The 13,992-nt window shown below is 48.9% G+C and overlaps 1 protein-coding gene across 19 annotated transcripts in view; it reads left to right on the top strand.

Moving 5' to 3' along the window:
* The window catches only part of LOC118360127 (E3 ubiquitin-protein ligase HUWE1-like), an 82,342-nt gene that overhangs the window by 58,055 nt on the left and 10,295 nt on the right, over positions 1 to 13,992 (top strand). For 13 of the 19 annotated variants that reach the window (XM_052482486.1, XM_052482482.1, XM_052482491.1 and 10 more), the window contains 18 exons: positions 284 to 466; positions 1,274 to 1,449; positions 1,653 to 1,874; positions 2,409 to 2,510; positions 2,753 to 2,880; positions 3,120 to 3,279; positions 3,627 to 3,855; positions 4,244 to 4,422; positions 4,627 to 4,716; positions 4,885 to 5,091; positions 6,174 to 6,524; positions 9,194 to 9,404; positions 9,679 to 9,803; positions 10,066 to 10,289; positions 11,523 to 11,738; positions 11,915 to 12,099; positions 12,209 to 12,872; positions 13,116 to 13,827. In XM_052482486.1, coding sequence (XP_052338446.1) covers positions 284 to 466; positions 1,274 to 1,449; positions 1,653 to 1,874; positions 2,409 to 2,510; positions 2,753 to 2,880; positions 3,120 to 3,279; positions 3,627 to 3,855; positions 4,244 to 4,422; positions 4,627 to 4,716; positions 4,885 to 5,091; positions 6,174 to 6,524; positions 9,194 to 9,404; positions 9,679 to 9,803; positions 10,066 to 10,289; positions 11,523 to 11,738; positions 11,915 to 12,099; positions 12,209 to 12,872; positions 13,116 to 13,827 — 4,364 coding nt within the window. The remainder of the gene's footprint in view (positions 1 to 283; positions 467 to 1,273; positions 1,450 to 1,652; positions 1,875 to 2,408; positions 2,511 to 2,752; positions 2,881 to 3,119; positions 3,280 to 3,626; positions 3,856 to 4,243; positions 4,423 to 4,626; positions 4,717 to 4,884; positions 5,092 to 6,173; positions 6,525 to 9,193; positions 9,405 to 9,678; positions 9,804 to 10,065; positions 10,290 to 11,522; positions 11,739 to 11,914; positions 12,100 to 12,208; positions 12,873 to 13,115; positions 13,828 to 13,992) is intronic. The other 6 variants (XM_052482494.1, XM_052482481.1, XM_052482488.1 and 3 more) reach the window with 5 other exon arrangements.

Here is a 13,992-nt window from a genome sequence, read left to right as displayed (position 1 = left end):
TTGGAAACAGTGTTTAAACCCTTTTATAATGAAGGTCTGTGAAGTTATTTGGATTTTTAGGAATGATCCTTAAAAGACAGGGTCCTGAAAAGGGGACGTTTCTTTTTTTGCTCAGTTTATTATTTACCATCCGTTATTTGTCATTTTGATGTGTGTCAAAAGTTGAAATTGATCATGTATTTGACTAATGGACAGATTCATAGTGCATTCGTTATGCATTTTATCTGTCCCTGTGTGCCTAGGCTTCACTGAAAACTCCCCATTTTTCTCTCTCTCCCCCCAGGCTCCAGGCGGTGATGTGCATCATCAGCACCATCATGGAGTCGTGTCCGTCCACCTCTAGCTTCTACAGCACGTCAGCAGCCAAGACGCAGCACAATGGCATGAACAACATCATACGCCTCTTCCTCAAGAAAGGACTGGTCAACGACCTGGCTAGAGTACCGCACAGCCTCGATCTGTCCAGGTACACACACACACACACACCACTGATCCTCTCAAACCCCTTACTCACCCTCTTAGAGGATTCACATTGCTTACTCCTTTATAGTAAGGCATCAGGGAAATCTTCCCCTGTGGGTGTTTCTTCCAAACAGCATGCAAAACAGCACGTTGACTGGTAGATTGTCTTCCACGGTGCCAAAGCTGGCTTAAGAGCCCCCCCAAATTGGTTATTGTGACGTCGCTATTGCTTAAATTTGCATAGATTTCATATTTTCTCAACTATCTTGTGGTCAAATCGCTGAATGTCTCCTTATCTCTTCCTTCCATTGAGAATGTTTTTCCCGGGTGGCGCAGTGGTCTAAGGCTAGCTGTGCCACCAGAGATTCTGGGTTTGAGCCCAGGCTCAGTCGCAGCCGGCCGCATGCTGGAGGCCCATGGGGCGGCGCACAATTGGCCCAGCGTCGTCCGGGTTATGGAGGATTTGGCCGGTAGGGATATCCTTGTCTCATCGCGCACTAGCGACTCCTGTGGCGGGCCGGGCGCAGTGCACGCGGACCAGGTCGCCAGTTGTACGGTGTTTCCACCGACACATTGGTGCGGCTGACTTCCGGGTTGGATGGGCATTGTGCCAAGCAGCAGTGCGGCTTGGTTGGGTTGTGTTTCAGAGGACGCATGGCTCTCGACCTTCACCTCTCCCGAGTCTGTGTGGGAGTTGCAGCGATGAGACGACTGTAACTACTACCAATTGGATACCACAAAATTGGGGAGAAAAAAGGGGTAAAATAAATAAAAAGGAAATGTTTTTCTCACCATTGACTTGTTATCTCAGTCCCAACATGGCAAACACGGTGAATGCAGCGCTGAAGCCCTTAGAGACTCTGTCCCGCATAGTCAACCAGCCCAGCAGCCTGTTTGGAGGGAAGGGGGGATCCAGCAAGAACAAGGCTGAGCACGACACTGTGGGAGCCGCCAGGGACTCCAATAGCAACACACAAGGTACCACAGGTGATGCGCACGCACACACACACACACACACACACGTTTGCACTCAAACACATACACACAGTAGACATAGACACATGTAGTAACAAATATGTACACACTACACAGACACCCACATGCTCCCCAGAACCACAGGGATATAGGAAACTCACATTTAGACTGTTCTTAGCTTACTGTTCATCTCACTGAATCCATTTTCTTTGCAGGTGACTCTGGTGAGGCTGAGGGGACTCTGGTGGAGGGCAGTCACAGGGTCCAGGGGACAGACAGTGACCTGATGGATGGAGAGACGGAGGGAGACACGGCAGTCATCGCTGGTCAGCCAGAGGTGCTCAGCACAACGGCCATGCAGGTGGAGAACGAGCTGGTGGATCTGATAGACGAGCTGTTGGAGAGAGACGCTGGCGCCGTCAATAGCTCCATTATCGGTAAGCAGGGCGTCTGGAATCCAGGTGTCTGTTGAAAAGGGTGAAACGTTACAAACTGTTCAATTTAGAAAAGCATTTTCTAGAACAGAATTGGGGTCTCATTTCACCTCTATTACATCTCTATCTGCAACATTCTAAAAGGAAATGTCTTTCCAGATTTCTATTAAATGTGACCGATTTTATTCATTTTAAAAAATGAATTATTGTAGACCACTGACCGGCCAGCACATTAACCTCAGGATGATCTCATCCTCTAGGGGGAAATGGCAATCATTTGAGAGAAGTTTGAGTTGGGTTTTGTTAGTGTTTTTTTCTCTGATTTACGCTTTGGTCACATGAGTATAGGAGTCAATAACATTTTTTGGACACGAGTTAACAGAATATAAACTTTGAAAACAAATGTTACCTTAATGTTTCACCTGTCTGAATACACCACTGGACTCATCAGAGTGAAATGGGATGGTGTAGAAGAAAGAGGCGGGCACATGCAGTACATCATCTTGTTTCTGATTGGTTGTTTGCTCTGTAACTCAGTGGGACGTGGCAGTGGTGAGGATGAATCACAAGAGGACGTGTTGATGGATGAGGCACCCTCCAATATCAGTCAGGCTTCTACTCTACAGGCCAACCGAGAAGGTAAGTGCTGGTTGTGATATTTTATTTTCACATTGTCCTCCAACATGGTTCTGACAATTATTGTGTATGCGTGACCTAGCCAGCACAGTACAGCTTGGCGTGGCTCTGTCGTAAAAAATACATGAAATATCTATTTAATTTGTTTTATTTAGTTAAATAGGGTTATTAGGGTGAAAAAAGTTCAAGTGTGTTGGGTGGTTTGGTCTCGCTCACTGTCCCCCCTCCGTCTTCTCCTACCGTAGACTCTATGAACATCCTGGAGCCTGAGGATGAGGAGCACACGCAGGAGGAGGACTCCAGTGGCAGCAACGATGAAGAAGACAGCCAGGACGAAGAGGAGGAGGAAGAAGAGGAAGAGGAGGAGGATCAGGTGAAGAGTTTGAAGACTCTGGAAGGAGTTTTTTTTTTTGTGTTCAGTTACCTTGTCTGAGTCGTGAGGATTTGCATTGGCTCCGGCTTAGCGGGCTATTATACAGGACACCTGGGTTCGAACCGGCTTGGTCACATTCAAATGGTATCCATTTACTAACTTTAAAATTAGTTTTGTAATGGAAAAAATAACAAAATGTAAAGAAAGAAAAAATTGTCTAAATATGTTCTGTTTCTCAGGACGATGAAGAAGGAGATGAGGATGATGACGATGAAGGTTCGGAGATGGAGCTGGATGAAGATTTCCCAGACATCAACGCGGCGCCACACATTCGCTTCGAGAGGTTTGACCGCGACGATGACCTCATCATAGAGTTTGACAACATGTTCTCCACCACCGGTGAGTCATATTGGTGTTTTTATTCCTCTTTGTTTTTCATAGTCTTTGTTTTGAATGTATGGATAGATTTAGAAGGCAGCTTCTATGTTATTGAACTGGGCCCATTATATTTATATATATATATATACTAAGACGCTTTATGAATACGGGCCCTGATTTCTCAAAGTAAGTTGTCTTTTTTTTTTTTTATCCTAATGAACAATTAACACTAAAGACATAGATTTACGAATAGCTACGTAGCCTATATTATAATAGCCATATAGCAGTATGTAGAATGACGGGGTTGTGTCACTACGTTTCCCCCTAATGTCTGCAACTGTTCTCTCTGTTTATCGTGTTCCCATCAGCTGACATCCCTCCCTCCCCAGGCAACATTCCCAGCTCTCACCCCCTGATGGTGCGTCACGCCGACCACGGCTCCCTAACGCTGGGCGGAGCTGGCACCAACAACCGCCTGGCGCAGGGCATGGGTCGAAGCCAGAGAACACTACGCCAGCTCACCGCCAACACAGGCCACACGATACACGTCCACTACCCCGGGAACAGACAGCCCAACCCTCCACTCATCCTGCAGAGGTGAGATGGAGATGCTACAATGAATGAATGGGACTTTTCCTAGGTCATGGGTCAGATTCTGTCAAACATTTTAAGCAGCTTTTGATTTTGTACGTACAAAGGAACCAATGGAATAGTCCCCCAAATGCTAAATCAATCGCACCTCAAAAACAAAGTATTGATTATAGGTGCTGTACTCGTGTATACATTTCTACGGTCATAGGTTCTGAAAGTGTTAGTTCATGTCGGTGCGTTAGAAGAAAATATGATTGTTAAGTGTGTGAGTGTTTATGTATCAGTGTTGTAAGACGATCAAATGCTGTATATTAAATGTGTATGCATCAGTGTTGTAAGACGATCAACTGCTGTATATTAAATGTGTATGTCCCTTCTCTCTCCTCCCCTCCAGACTGCTAGGTCCCAGTGCTGCAGCAGACATCCTGCAGCTGTCCAGCTCTCTGCCCCTGCAGTCCCGCGGCCGCGCACGTCTCCTGGTGGGCAACGAGGACGTGCACATCATCGCCCGCTCCGACGACGAGCTGCTCGACGACTTCTTCCACGAGCAGAGCAGCACCGGAGGACAAGCAGGTATGACACTCGCTGTCCACCAGTCCAGTCTACTATATGGGCCTCTTTACCAGACCCAAGTTGGCTCTAGTTCTGGACTAATAAATACTGTCATTGATTGGAGTAGGAGTCCAGAACAAGGCTGAATCTAGTGCTTCGTCTGTGGTGGGAGCCCAAGCTTTGATTGAATTATGTTGAATTCATCTCAAATATGTATCTTTCCAGGCACTCTGTCCAGTATCCCCACTGCCTTAACCCGATGGACTGATGAGTGTAAAGTACTGGACGCTGAGAGCATGCACGACTGTGTAGCAGGTACGACAGTCTTCTACAAGTCTGCTGTTGGACTACTGAGAAAATGATTTTCTGTGATTCTCACATTGTTGCTGATTCATACAGTTACTCATGAAGACTTATAGATGCACGCACACACACACTGTACACCCCAGCCCATCTCTCTAACCCCATCTCTCTCATTCCCAGTGGTGAAGGTTCCTATCCTGCAACACTTGGAGACCCTGAGAGACGAGGAGCTGGAGGAGAGGAGGGAGAAGAAAAGACGCCAGCTAGCGGAGGAGGAGGAGGCTAAGCAGAACGACAGAAGGACAGGGGGAGAGGAGGCCAGGGAGCAGAGTCTACAGGGCTCGGGACTGGGGACGGTCAATGGTGCGGCTGGAGAGACCACTGCTGGTACTGGCACCTTGTTTTTAAATGCGAACACTATACTAAGTATAATTTCTTTGTAAGAGTGCAAGTGCTTTTACCGGATTGATGTGAACTTTTTACCCTTTTGCAAAAGTGAATCCTTTCTTTCCAGATAACTTCCTGTTCACTTTTTCTGTCTTTTTTCTGTGCATGTTTGAATGGACTCTGGCCCACTAAGTGTCCTCTGTCTGGACCCTCTTGAAGCCAGCAGACAGACAGAGGGACACAGCGTAGCGTGCTGTGGGTTGAGGTAGTAGTTTGTATAGTTTTAGGATCACACCAGATCTGGGAGATAACTATACAGTCTACTGTCTTTCCCACGGCAACGCCAAGACGACCATATTACCATGGAAACCACGGGACTGACATCTTGGCTTTATCTTGGACACTTACTCTGCAACTAATACTTGGGGATTTTCTTTTACTGAGAATGTAGTTACATTTACATTTTAGTAATTTAGCAGACGCTCTTATCCAGAGCTACTTACAGTAGTGAGTGCACACATTTTCATACTTGTCCCCCGTAGGATTCGAACCCACAACACTGGCGTTGCAAGTGCCTTACTCTACCAAGTGAGCCACACCATGATGTTGCTATGCAACCTAATGTGCTTCTGTGCGTGTGTTATACGGATGTGGAACCCATACCCTTCTGTGGCTGTGCTGTGGTGAGGTAGTAAGTTGTGTTGTTGTTGGGGATCAGGATAGTGCGCCCCGTACGGGAGATAACTATACAACTTACTGCCTTCCTCAGTGCTGCCCAACTCTCAGCAATCTCACCCAGGAAAAAATAAGCTTTGGATTGATAGCATTGTACCCCTCGAACTCGGTGCTCCCCAAACCTCTCCTTGATTCCCCCAGCCAGTTTCCCTTATTTAATCTATTCCAATACTAGCACACCTGTAGGACCTGTTTCTGTACTTTATATGTAACTACTGTAGTGGTGAACCTATAGCTCACTATTGAGTTAGTTTGACTCCTGTGTGTTGGTCCATCAGAGGGAGGTCAAGTGAACCTAGGACTCCTGAACTCTAACTTCTCTCTGTTCTTTCTCCCCCCTGACTCAGAAGGTGAGGCCCAGGGCAGTGGTGTGTCGTGTCTGGACCCCCCTCGGGTCTCGGATGGTTTCCTCACCGCTCCCCCCTCAGGAGAGGTCACCCCCACAACCCCCGCCCCCCACGAACAGGCCTTGGTTTCCCTGGAGACTGCCATCAGCCAGCAGGTCCACCAGCCAATCGCAGACTTGCTCCTGGCCGAGTCGCATGCCAATTCACTGGCCGCCCTGGCAGGGGCCGGTCTTCCTGCCCTTGCTGCGGCATCCGATAGGCCGACCTGCGAAGTGGAGGCGTCACAGATGGAAATGTCCCCGGTGCCCACTATTGGTGAGAGAGGAGGAGCGATGGATGGAGGCAGGGAAGGTAGACTAACTTTGAAACTGTAAGAAGTGTGTTCGTTTTAGCTTTCCCAGCGCACCGATTGGTGGAGTTTGCCCATTTGAGACCATTCCGTTGGTCTCATCCATCCAGGGCACCAGGGTAGCTAAACGAATGCACCCTCTTTCACAGAGTGACTGATGAGCAGTAAGGGCACACATGTAGCTGCAGTGATGCTGTTGACTAAGCGGTCTCCTTTTAAATATAGCCATAATGGCTAGCGTTGTTACAGTGACCGTATTACCGCCACACCGGCGGTCACGAGTTATGACGGCGGTCAAATTCCAAGTGACCAGTTAGTCACAGTAATTAGGCTTCTCCGAGCTCTGATGCTGCTGATGGTCATTATTAGCCTACCAAACTTGATAACTGCCTGGTACTCAGCACTCTATTGTCCCTCTAATCACTCTGACATGAATGCAAATGAAATGGAAAATCTAATCAAACTTCATGAGAGCCCACAAGCTCATGTTGTGCAACATTTCTATAGGCTATGCAATTATGTGAAAAAACAGAGTGATGGCCTCTTTTAAAAAGAGGATCCCATCAGCTTTCTATAGGCTAGCCATACTATATTTATTTCCCAACTTTCCTAATATTAAGCACATTGCTTCTCTTTACAACAGGAGTATAGCCTACCTGGCTGGCATGAAAATAAACCACGGGAAAAGAGTCTTCCATCCCTTTAAGTGCATATGTATTTTTTTCCCTCTGCCAGTTTCAAGACGGGTGCATAATAATGGTCCATTCAAATTTCACACTTATATTATTTATAATATGTAAAGACAAGGTTAATCAAGAATAGTCTGATTCGTGACAATATTAGCGTATAACTTTTTGGAATGTTTATTTCTCACAGAACAGAATAGGTAAACTTTTGTACGATGGGGGATAGTAGATTGCCATAGGCTAGTGCTTTTGCTGTTTGTTAGGCGTATTCATCTTGTTGGCTGACGAAAAGTAAATGTGGACAGTTCTTTCAATATCTTCAATATGCACCACGGATTTGGATAAGGACACACGCAGTTGCGTCCACGATGTCTGTCTTCACTTGTAGCCTGTGAGAAAGACCGGATCATGTGACGGACATTGGCTAATGATAACTGAGCCATGTGAGTGAGCAGTGCTTCAGGGCACGCAGCCGGGAGAGGGGAATTATAATTATTATCTTCATTCAGCCCAATGGCCACTGGCAGCAAAAGGCACAGATTTTTTTAGAGTGCATTACGGCCACACAAAGGGGATGCCGCCGGGAAATTTGAGGCATTATCTCAAGTGCTTGTCAAATTGTGAATGAGACTGGTGAAGTGTGTGCAGCCTAAGCAAAAAACTAAGCAGAGCTCATGCCTTTCATTTAATTTCTGGCGCAGTGGTTAAGGGCGCTGTACTGCAGCGCAAGCTGTGCCACCAGAGACTCTTGGTTCGCGCCTGGGCTCTGTCGTAACCGGCCGCGACCGGGAGGTCCGTGGGGAGACGCACAATTGGCCTAGCGTCGTCCGGGTTAGGGAGGGTTTGGCCGGTAGGGAAATCCTTGTCTCATCGCGCACCAGCGACTCCTGTGGCGGGCCGGGCACAGTTTGCGCTAACCAAGGTTGCCAGGTGCACTGTGTTTCCTCCGACACATTGGTGCGGCTGGCTTCCGGTTGGATGGCACTGTGTTAAGAAGCAGTGCTGCTTGGTTGGGTTGTGTATCGGAGGACGCATGACTTTCAACCTTCGTCTCTCCCGAGCCCATATGGGAGTTGAAGCGATGAGACAAGATAGTAGCTACTAAACAATTGGATACCACGAAATTGGGGAGGAAAGGGGGTAAAAATAAAATCATTATTAGTCGGATCATGAAGCCTGAGAATGGATTAAAAATCTAAACACAGCCCAATGTTTGTATCACAACCAAAGTTGCATAATTAACTCTAAATTAAGCATATAGGAGAAGCTGTTTCTTTGTTAATTTTAACAGCTCAACGCAGAATAGCTGTGCCCACTTCTTTATCGTTTGGAGAAAATATACTTTCTATTTTATTCAGTTGTGTTCTTCATACTATAAAATGCCCCAGAATTCGAAGCAAATCTTGTCTGCTAAATGAACTAGTGTAGCCCACAGCCATTTGGCACAGCCAGATCAGGGCCTAACATAAGGACAACTTAGTGTGCTATTCTGTTCTTCTGAAATGGACTACATTTTCTTCATATCATGCTTCTTTTGACCCATCTAAAATAGATAATTGATTTATTGTGTTGGTGTAGGCTATATTACATGGATTTATTAGACTTTATCAAATGTAGATGTTCCAAAGGTTTGCATTTGTGACTTGTAGGCTATGCATGGAAGCCAGGAGATGGTAAATGGGTTTGTTAATTGACGGTCAATTACTGTGAGACGGGCAGTTATTTGCTTGACAATCACTGGCTGACAAAATGTCATGACTGCCAAAGCCCTAATCATGGCTAACGACACATTGCTTCAAAGTGTCGTGCTAGTGTAGATTTTGCAACGGAGCATATGTGTTCATGCAACCACTTTGTTGCCGTCAGACTATGCATAGTTGTTTAGTGTATTAACTGACCATTTTTCTTCTCTCTCTTCTTCTCCCACATTTTCCTCCCCGCTTCTTTCACTCATTATTCTCCTCTCCCCGATCTTCTCCGCCCAGCCTCCCTGAGTCCAGACATCGTGGAGACCGCTGAGCCTGCAGCGGTGGGCTTGTCACTACTGGAAGGGTCTCCCATGGATACCAGTAGCCCCATTTCTGCCACGCAGGAAGAGCCCGTCCCCAACCCCACCCAGGCTGTCCATCTGCCACAGGAGCTGTCAGGGAGTGGAGACGGCGGACAGACGGCCAGGCAGACAGACGGGGAGTCAGGGTGAGGGTCTTGGCGGGCAATACTAACGATACGTTCCAAATTCAAACCCTAGCTCCTACCCCATAGGCACTTCTCTAGATGTAAAATATTTGGATAGGTGTATATCAAACATTAACAAAATTATACCTAACCTATCAGAGGGCGAGATGGAGCTACTACTGTAACATATGACTTATACCAATGTGATCTGTTTAGATCTAATGTGATCTAGGCAGGAACTCTGAGGGGAAGATGAGCTCTCTGTCTCCCTCGCTCATGCTTTGCCCCTCTGTAGCTCCACCTCTGTCTCCTCCCCTGGAGAGACAATGCCCCGGAGTGACAGCGCAGACAGCCAATCCCAGGCCATCCAGGAAGAGCCCTTCCCATCCACCAGCAATGAGGATGAGGACCCACTGGCAGGTAAGAAGAGTCTCATTGGCTGGTTTCTCTGGCCCCTCTACCTCAGTGGTGGGCACTCCTCCTGGAGAAAGCACATTTTTTCCAATCCAATGCTAACACATGGTTCTTCTAATCACCTGTTGCTCATCAGGATCTTAATTGGACCTCGATTGTTAGAGCAAAAGCATGCATACACCGTAGATCTCCAGAGGGAGAGTTGACCACCCTTGTGTTACGTCATGCACAGTAGAGCCCTACACTCACCCCCCCCCTCCTCCTCTAGGCATCAGTCTACCAGAGGGTGTAGACCCATCCTTCCTGGCAGCTCTTCCAGAGGATATCCGTCGTGAGGTGCTTCAGAACCAGCTGGGTATCCGACCCCCAGCACGCCCCCCTGCCGCCGCCACCCTCCCCTCCACCACTGCCCCCGTACTGGGAGGAGGACCCGGCGTCACAGAAGTCAGCCCTGAGTTCCTGGCTGCCCTGCCACCCGCCATACAGGAGGAGGTGAGGAACGAAAATACATCACCCTTATAATCATCCTTTTATGTATTATGACTTGTCTTGTAAATTATCTATGTGGGGCTTAAAATTTAGCTTAAATACACTCCGTGGTCAAAAGTATGTGGACATCTTTCAAATTTGTGGATTCGTCTATTTCAGCCACATCCATTGCTGACAGGTGTATAAAATCGAGCCCACAGCCATGGAATCGCCATAGACAAACTTTGGCAGTAGAATGGACCATACTGAAGAGCTCAGTGACTTTCAACGTGGCACCGTCATATCCAAAAGTCAGTTAGTCAAATGTCTTCCCTGCTAGAGCTGCCCCGGTCAACTGTAAGTGCTGTTATTGTGAAGTGGAAATGTCTAGGAGCAAGCCTAAGATCATCATGCGCAATGCCAAGCTAGAGCTGGAGTGGTGTAAAGCTAACCGCTATTGAACATTCTCTGGAGTGATAAATCACGCTTCACCATCTGGCAGTCCGACGGACTAATCTGGGTTTGGGTATGCCAGGAGACCCACTACCTGCCCCAATGCATAGTGCCAACTGTAAAGTTTGGTGGATGCTGTTTTTCATGGTTCGGGCTAGGCCCCTTACTTCCAATGAAGGGAAATCTTAATGCTATAGCATATGACATTCTAGACGATTATGTGCTTCTAACTTTGGCAACCGTTTGGGGGAAGGCCCTTTCCTGTTTCAGCATGACAATGCCCCCATGCACAAAGCAATGTCCATACAGAAATGGTTTGTCAAGATCGGTGTGGAAGAACTTGCCTGGCCTGCACAGAGCCCTGACCTCAACCACACCATACACCTTTGGGATGGATTGGAACGCCGACCGCAAGCCAGGCCTCATCTCCCAACATCAGTGCCCGACCTCAATAATGCTCTTGTGGCTGAATGGAAGCAAGTAATGTTCCAACATCTAGTGGAAAGCCTTCCCAGAAGAGTGGAGGCTGTTAAAGCAGCAAAGGGGGGACCAACTCCGTAATAATGCCCATGGTTTTGGAATGAGATGTCCACATACTTTGAGCCATGTAGTGTACATGCTTATGAGTAGTGTAGAGAGGGGAAGATTTAGTGATCTTGGTCTAACACCTAACATTTCCATTATACTCAAGCTGTTGAAGCCTCTGTGTGGCCTTAGGAAGACTTAATGAATGCTTTAAAGCCTTAATGTTTTTTCCAAATTGGGATCATTAGTTAAACTCTCATCGGTCTCTCCTCTCCCCAGGTCCTGGCCCAACAACGTGCTGAACAGCAGCGTAGAGAGCTATCCCAGCAGCCCACGCAGGGCGACACTCCCCTGGACCCCGTCACCTTCATCCAGACCCTCCCCTCGGAGCTGCGGCGCTCCGTCCTAGAAGACATGGAGGACAGCGTGCTGGCTGTCATGCCCCCGGACATCGCCGCCGAGGCAGCCGCGCTGCGCCGGGAGCAGGAGGTGAGTGTAAGATTCAAACGTTTTACTTCACACTAGCACAAAGTAACAAAAGTGAACTTGCATAGAATAACTTCAAAAAATATAATTAGAAAAATGATCAAGTTCTGTTCCGGCTACATAATATACTGGGATATTATGGAGTCATTTTATGATTGCATGTTTTGTCAATTTGACATCACCAGGCTCGTCAGAGACAGCTGATGCACGAGAGGCTGTTCGGCCATAGTTCCAGCTCGGCCCTGTCGGCCATTTTGAGGTCGCCTGCGTTTACCAGCCGCCTGGGGGGCAACCGAGGGGTACAGTACACCCGCCTTGCCGTGCAGAGAGGCGGGACCTTCCAAATGGGAGGAGGGGCCAACCAGAGCAGGTGAGAGGGCGAGGACTGGTGTGGGGATAAAGTCTGTGAGAGATGAGTCTGTTTAAAGTGTGTGTGTATGACAAGCTCCCATCTAACCTGTCCTCTGTCCTCTCCCCAGACCGTCCAGTTCCAGTGTAGACTCTCTGCTGCGTCTGCGGGGTCGTCTGCTCCTGGACCACGAGGCATTGTCCTGTCTCCTAGTCCTCCTCTTCGTAGACGAACCCAAACTGAACACCAGCCGTCTGCACCGCGTGCTCCGCAACCTGTGCTACCACTCCCAGACGCGTGGCTGGGTCATCCGCAGTCTCCTCTCCATCCTGCAGCGCAGCAGCGAGAGTGAGGTTTGTGTCGAGACCACCCGCCTGGAAGACGCCAGAGGCAAGCGGACTGCCGGCGGTCAGGGAGGTTACGGAGGGAGTAAAGGGTCTACGACCGCAGCAACCGCTTCCGCCTCCCTCTCTTCCTCCTCTATGGAACTTCTCAACCGGGTGGAGTCTCGTAGCTCCTCCCAGCTCTCTTGGCTGTCCGTTTCCATGGACGCGGCGCTAGGATGCCGTACAAACATTTTCCAGATCCAGCGGGTGTCGGGACGGAAGCATGCCGACCGGCACTCTGCGGGGGGGACATCAGGAGGGACCGGGGGGACCCTGGGAGGAGGGCTACAGGGGGGTGCTGCAGGGATGACGTGTGCAGGGGGAGGAGGGTCGACCGTACACATCCACCCCCAGGCTGCCCCTGTGGTCTGTCGGCACGTACTGGATACTCTTATCCAACTGGCCAAGGTAGGAGACTGTTTCGTACTCTGGATGGGTGGTGAACACGTCACTGCTCACGTCTGTCAGTCATTCATCTTGGGGGTCCAAAAACTCTGCTGATCTATGAATGGTGTGTTTGATGGATAACTGCCAGTTGACCAGAGCTTTTGTTTGAAAATGTCAGGGAAATTGTGAATTGTCAATGTAATGTGTCTCTCTTCATTAGTCCAGGTCATTAACCTAATGTGTTGCTCTCCTATCTATTTCCAGGTGTTCCCCAGTCACTTCACCCAGCAGCGCTGTAAGGACCTGCTCTCCTCCTCCACATCTGAACTAGACTCCCGTCTGTGTGCTGCTGCCTCTATCGTCACCGGAACAGCAGGAGGAGGCTCTAGATCCACCCAGACCTCCTCCAACACCCCCTCCTCAGCCCAGAACTCCCTGGGTGGGGGTGCCTGTGGCGCGGCCATCACCCCCCAGTCCCTTGGCATCTCTACCGACTTCTGGGACCTGCTGGTGAAGCTGGACAACATGAATGTGTCGAGGAAAGGCAAGGCCTCCATGAAGACTCTTCCCCTGGGGGCGGGAGGGGAGGCAGATGGGGCTCAGTTCAGCCTAGAGGCTTCTCCTCTGGGCCAGCTAATGAATATGCTGTCCCACCCAGTGATACGACGCTCCTCCCTGCTAACCGAGAAGCTACTGCGTCTCCTCTCCCTCATCTCCATCGCCCTGCCCGATAATAAGGCTACGGAAGTCCCCGCCGGACACCCAACACCGCAGACCACCACCGTCGGTGCAGCCGTCGCCGCTCCAGGCTCTGTCTCCGCCTCTGTTCAGGGGAACACTGTAGGGGTGGTCTCAGGCGTCGGGGTGGTGTCGGGGGCCTCGGTAGTGGCTGCAGCGCAGGGCTCGTCCTCAGGGACAGGCCAGACCTCTACCGCTATAGTCTCTATACCCACCACTACTGGAGCCAGCGCCACAGGTGAGAACAACTAGCATCTTCACAAGCAATACACTGACATCACTTTCTATTTGAGTGGGATGTAAAAACATCAACTGTATTGTCCCAGATGGGAATTTAGTCTTACAAGCGCTGCTGCTCCCACATAATACACAGCAAATAATACCCATCGAGCGATACTAAGGG

This window comes from Oncorhynchus keta, chromosome 27 (genome assembly GCF_023373465.1).
Source record: "Oncorhynchus keta strain PuntledgeMale-10-30-2019 chromosome 27, Oket_V2, whole genome shotgun sequence".
NCBI classification, from domain to species: domain Eukaryota; kingdom Metazoa; phylum Chordata; class Actinopteri; order Salmoniformes; family Salmonidae; genus Oncorhynchus; species Oncorhynchus keta.
This window is presented reverse-complemented; position numbering and strand designations above follow the sequence as displayed.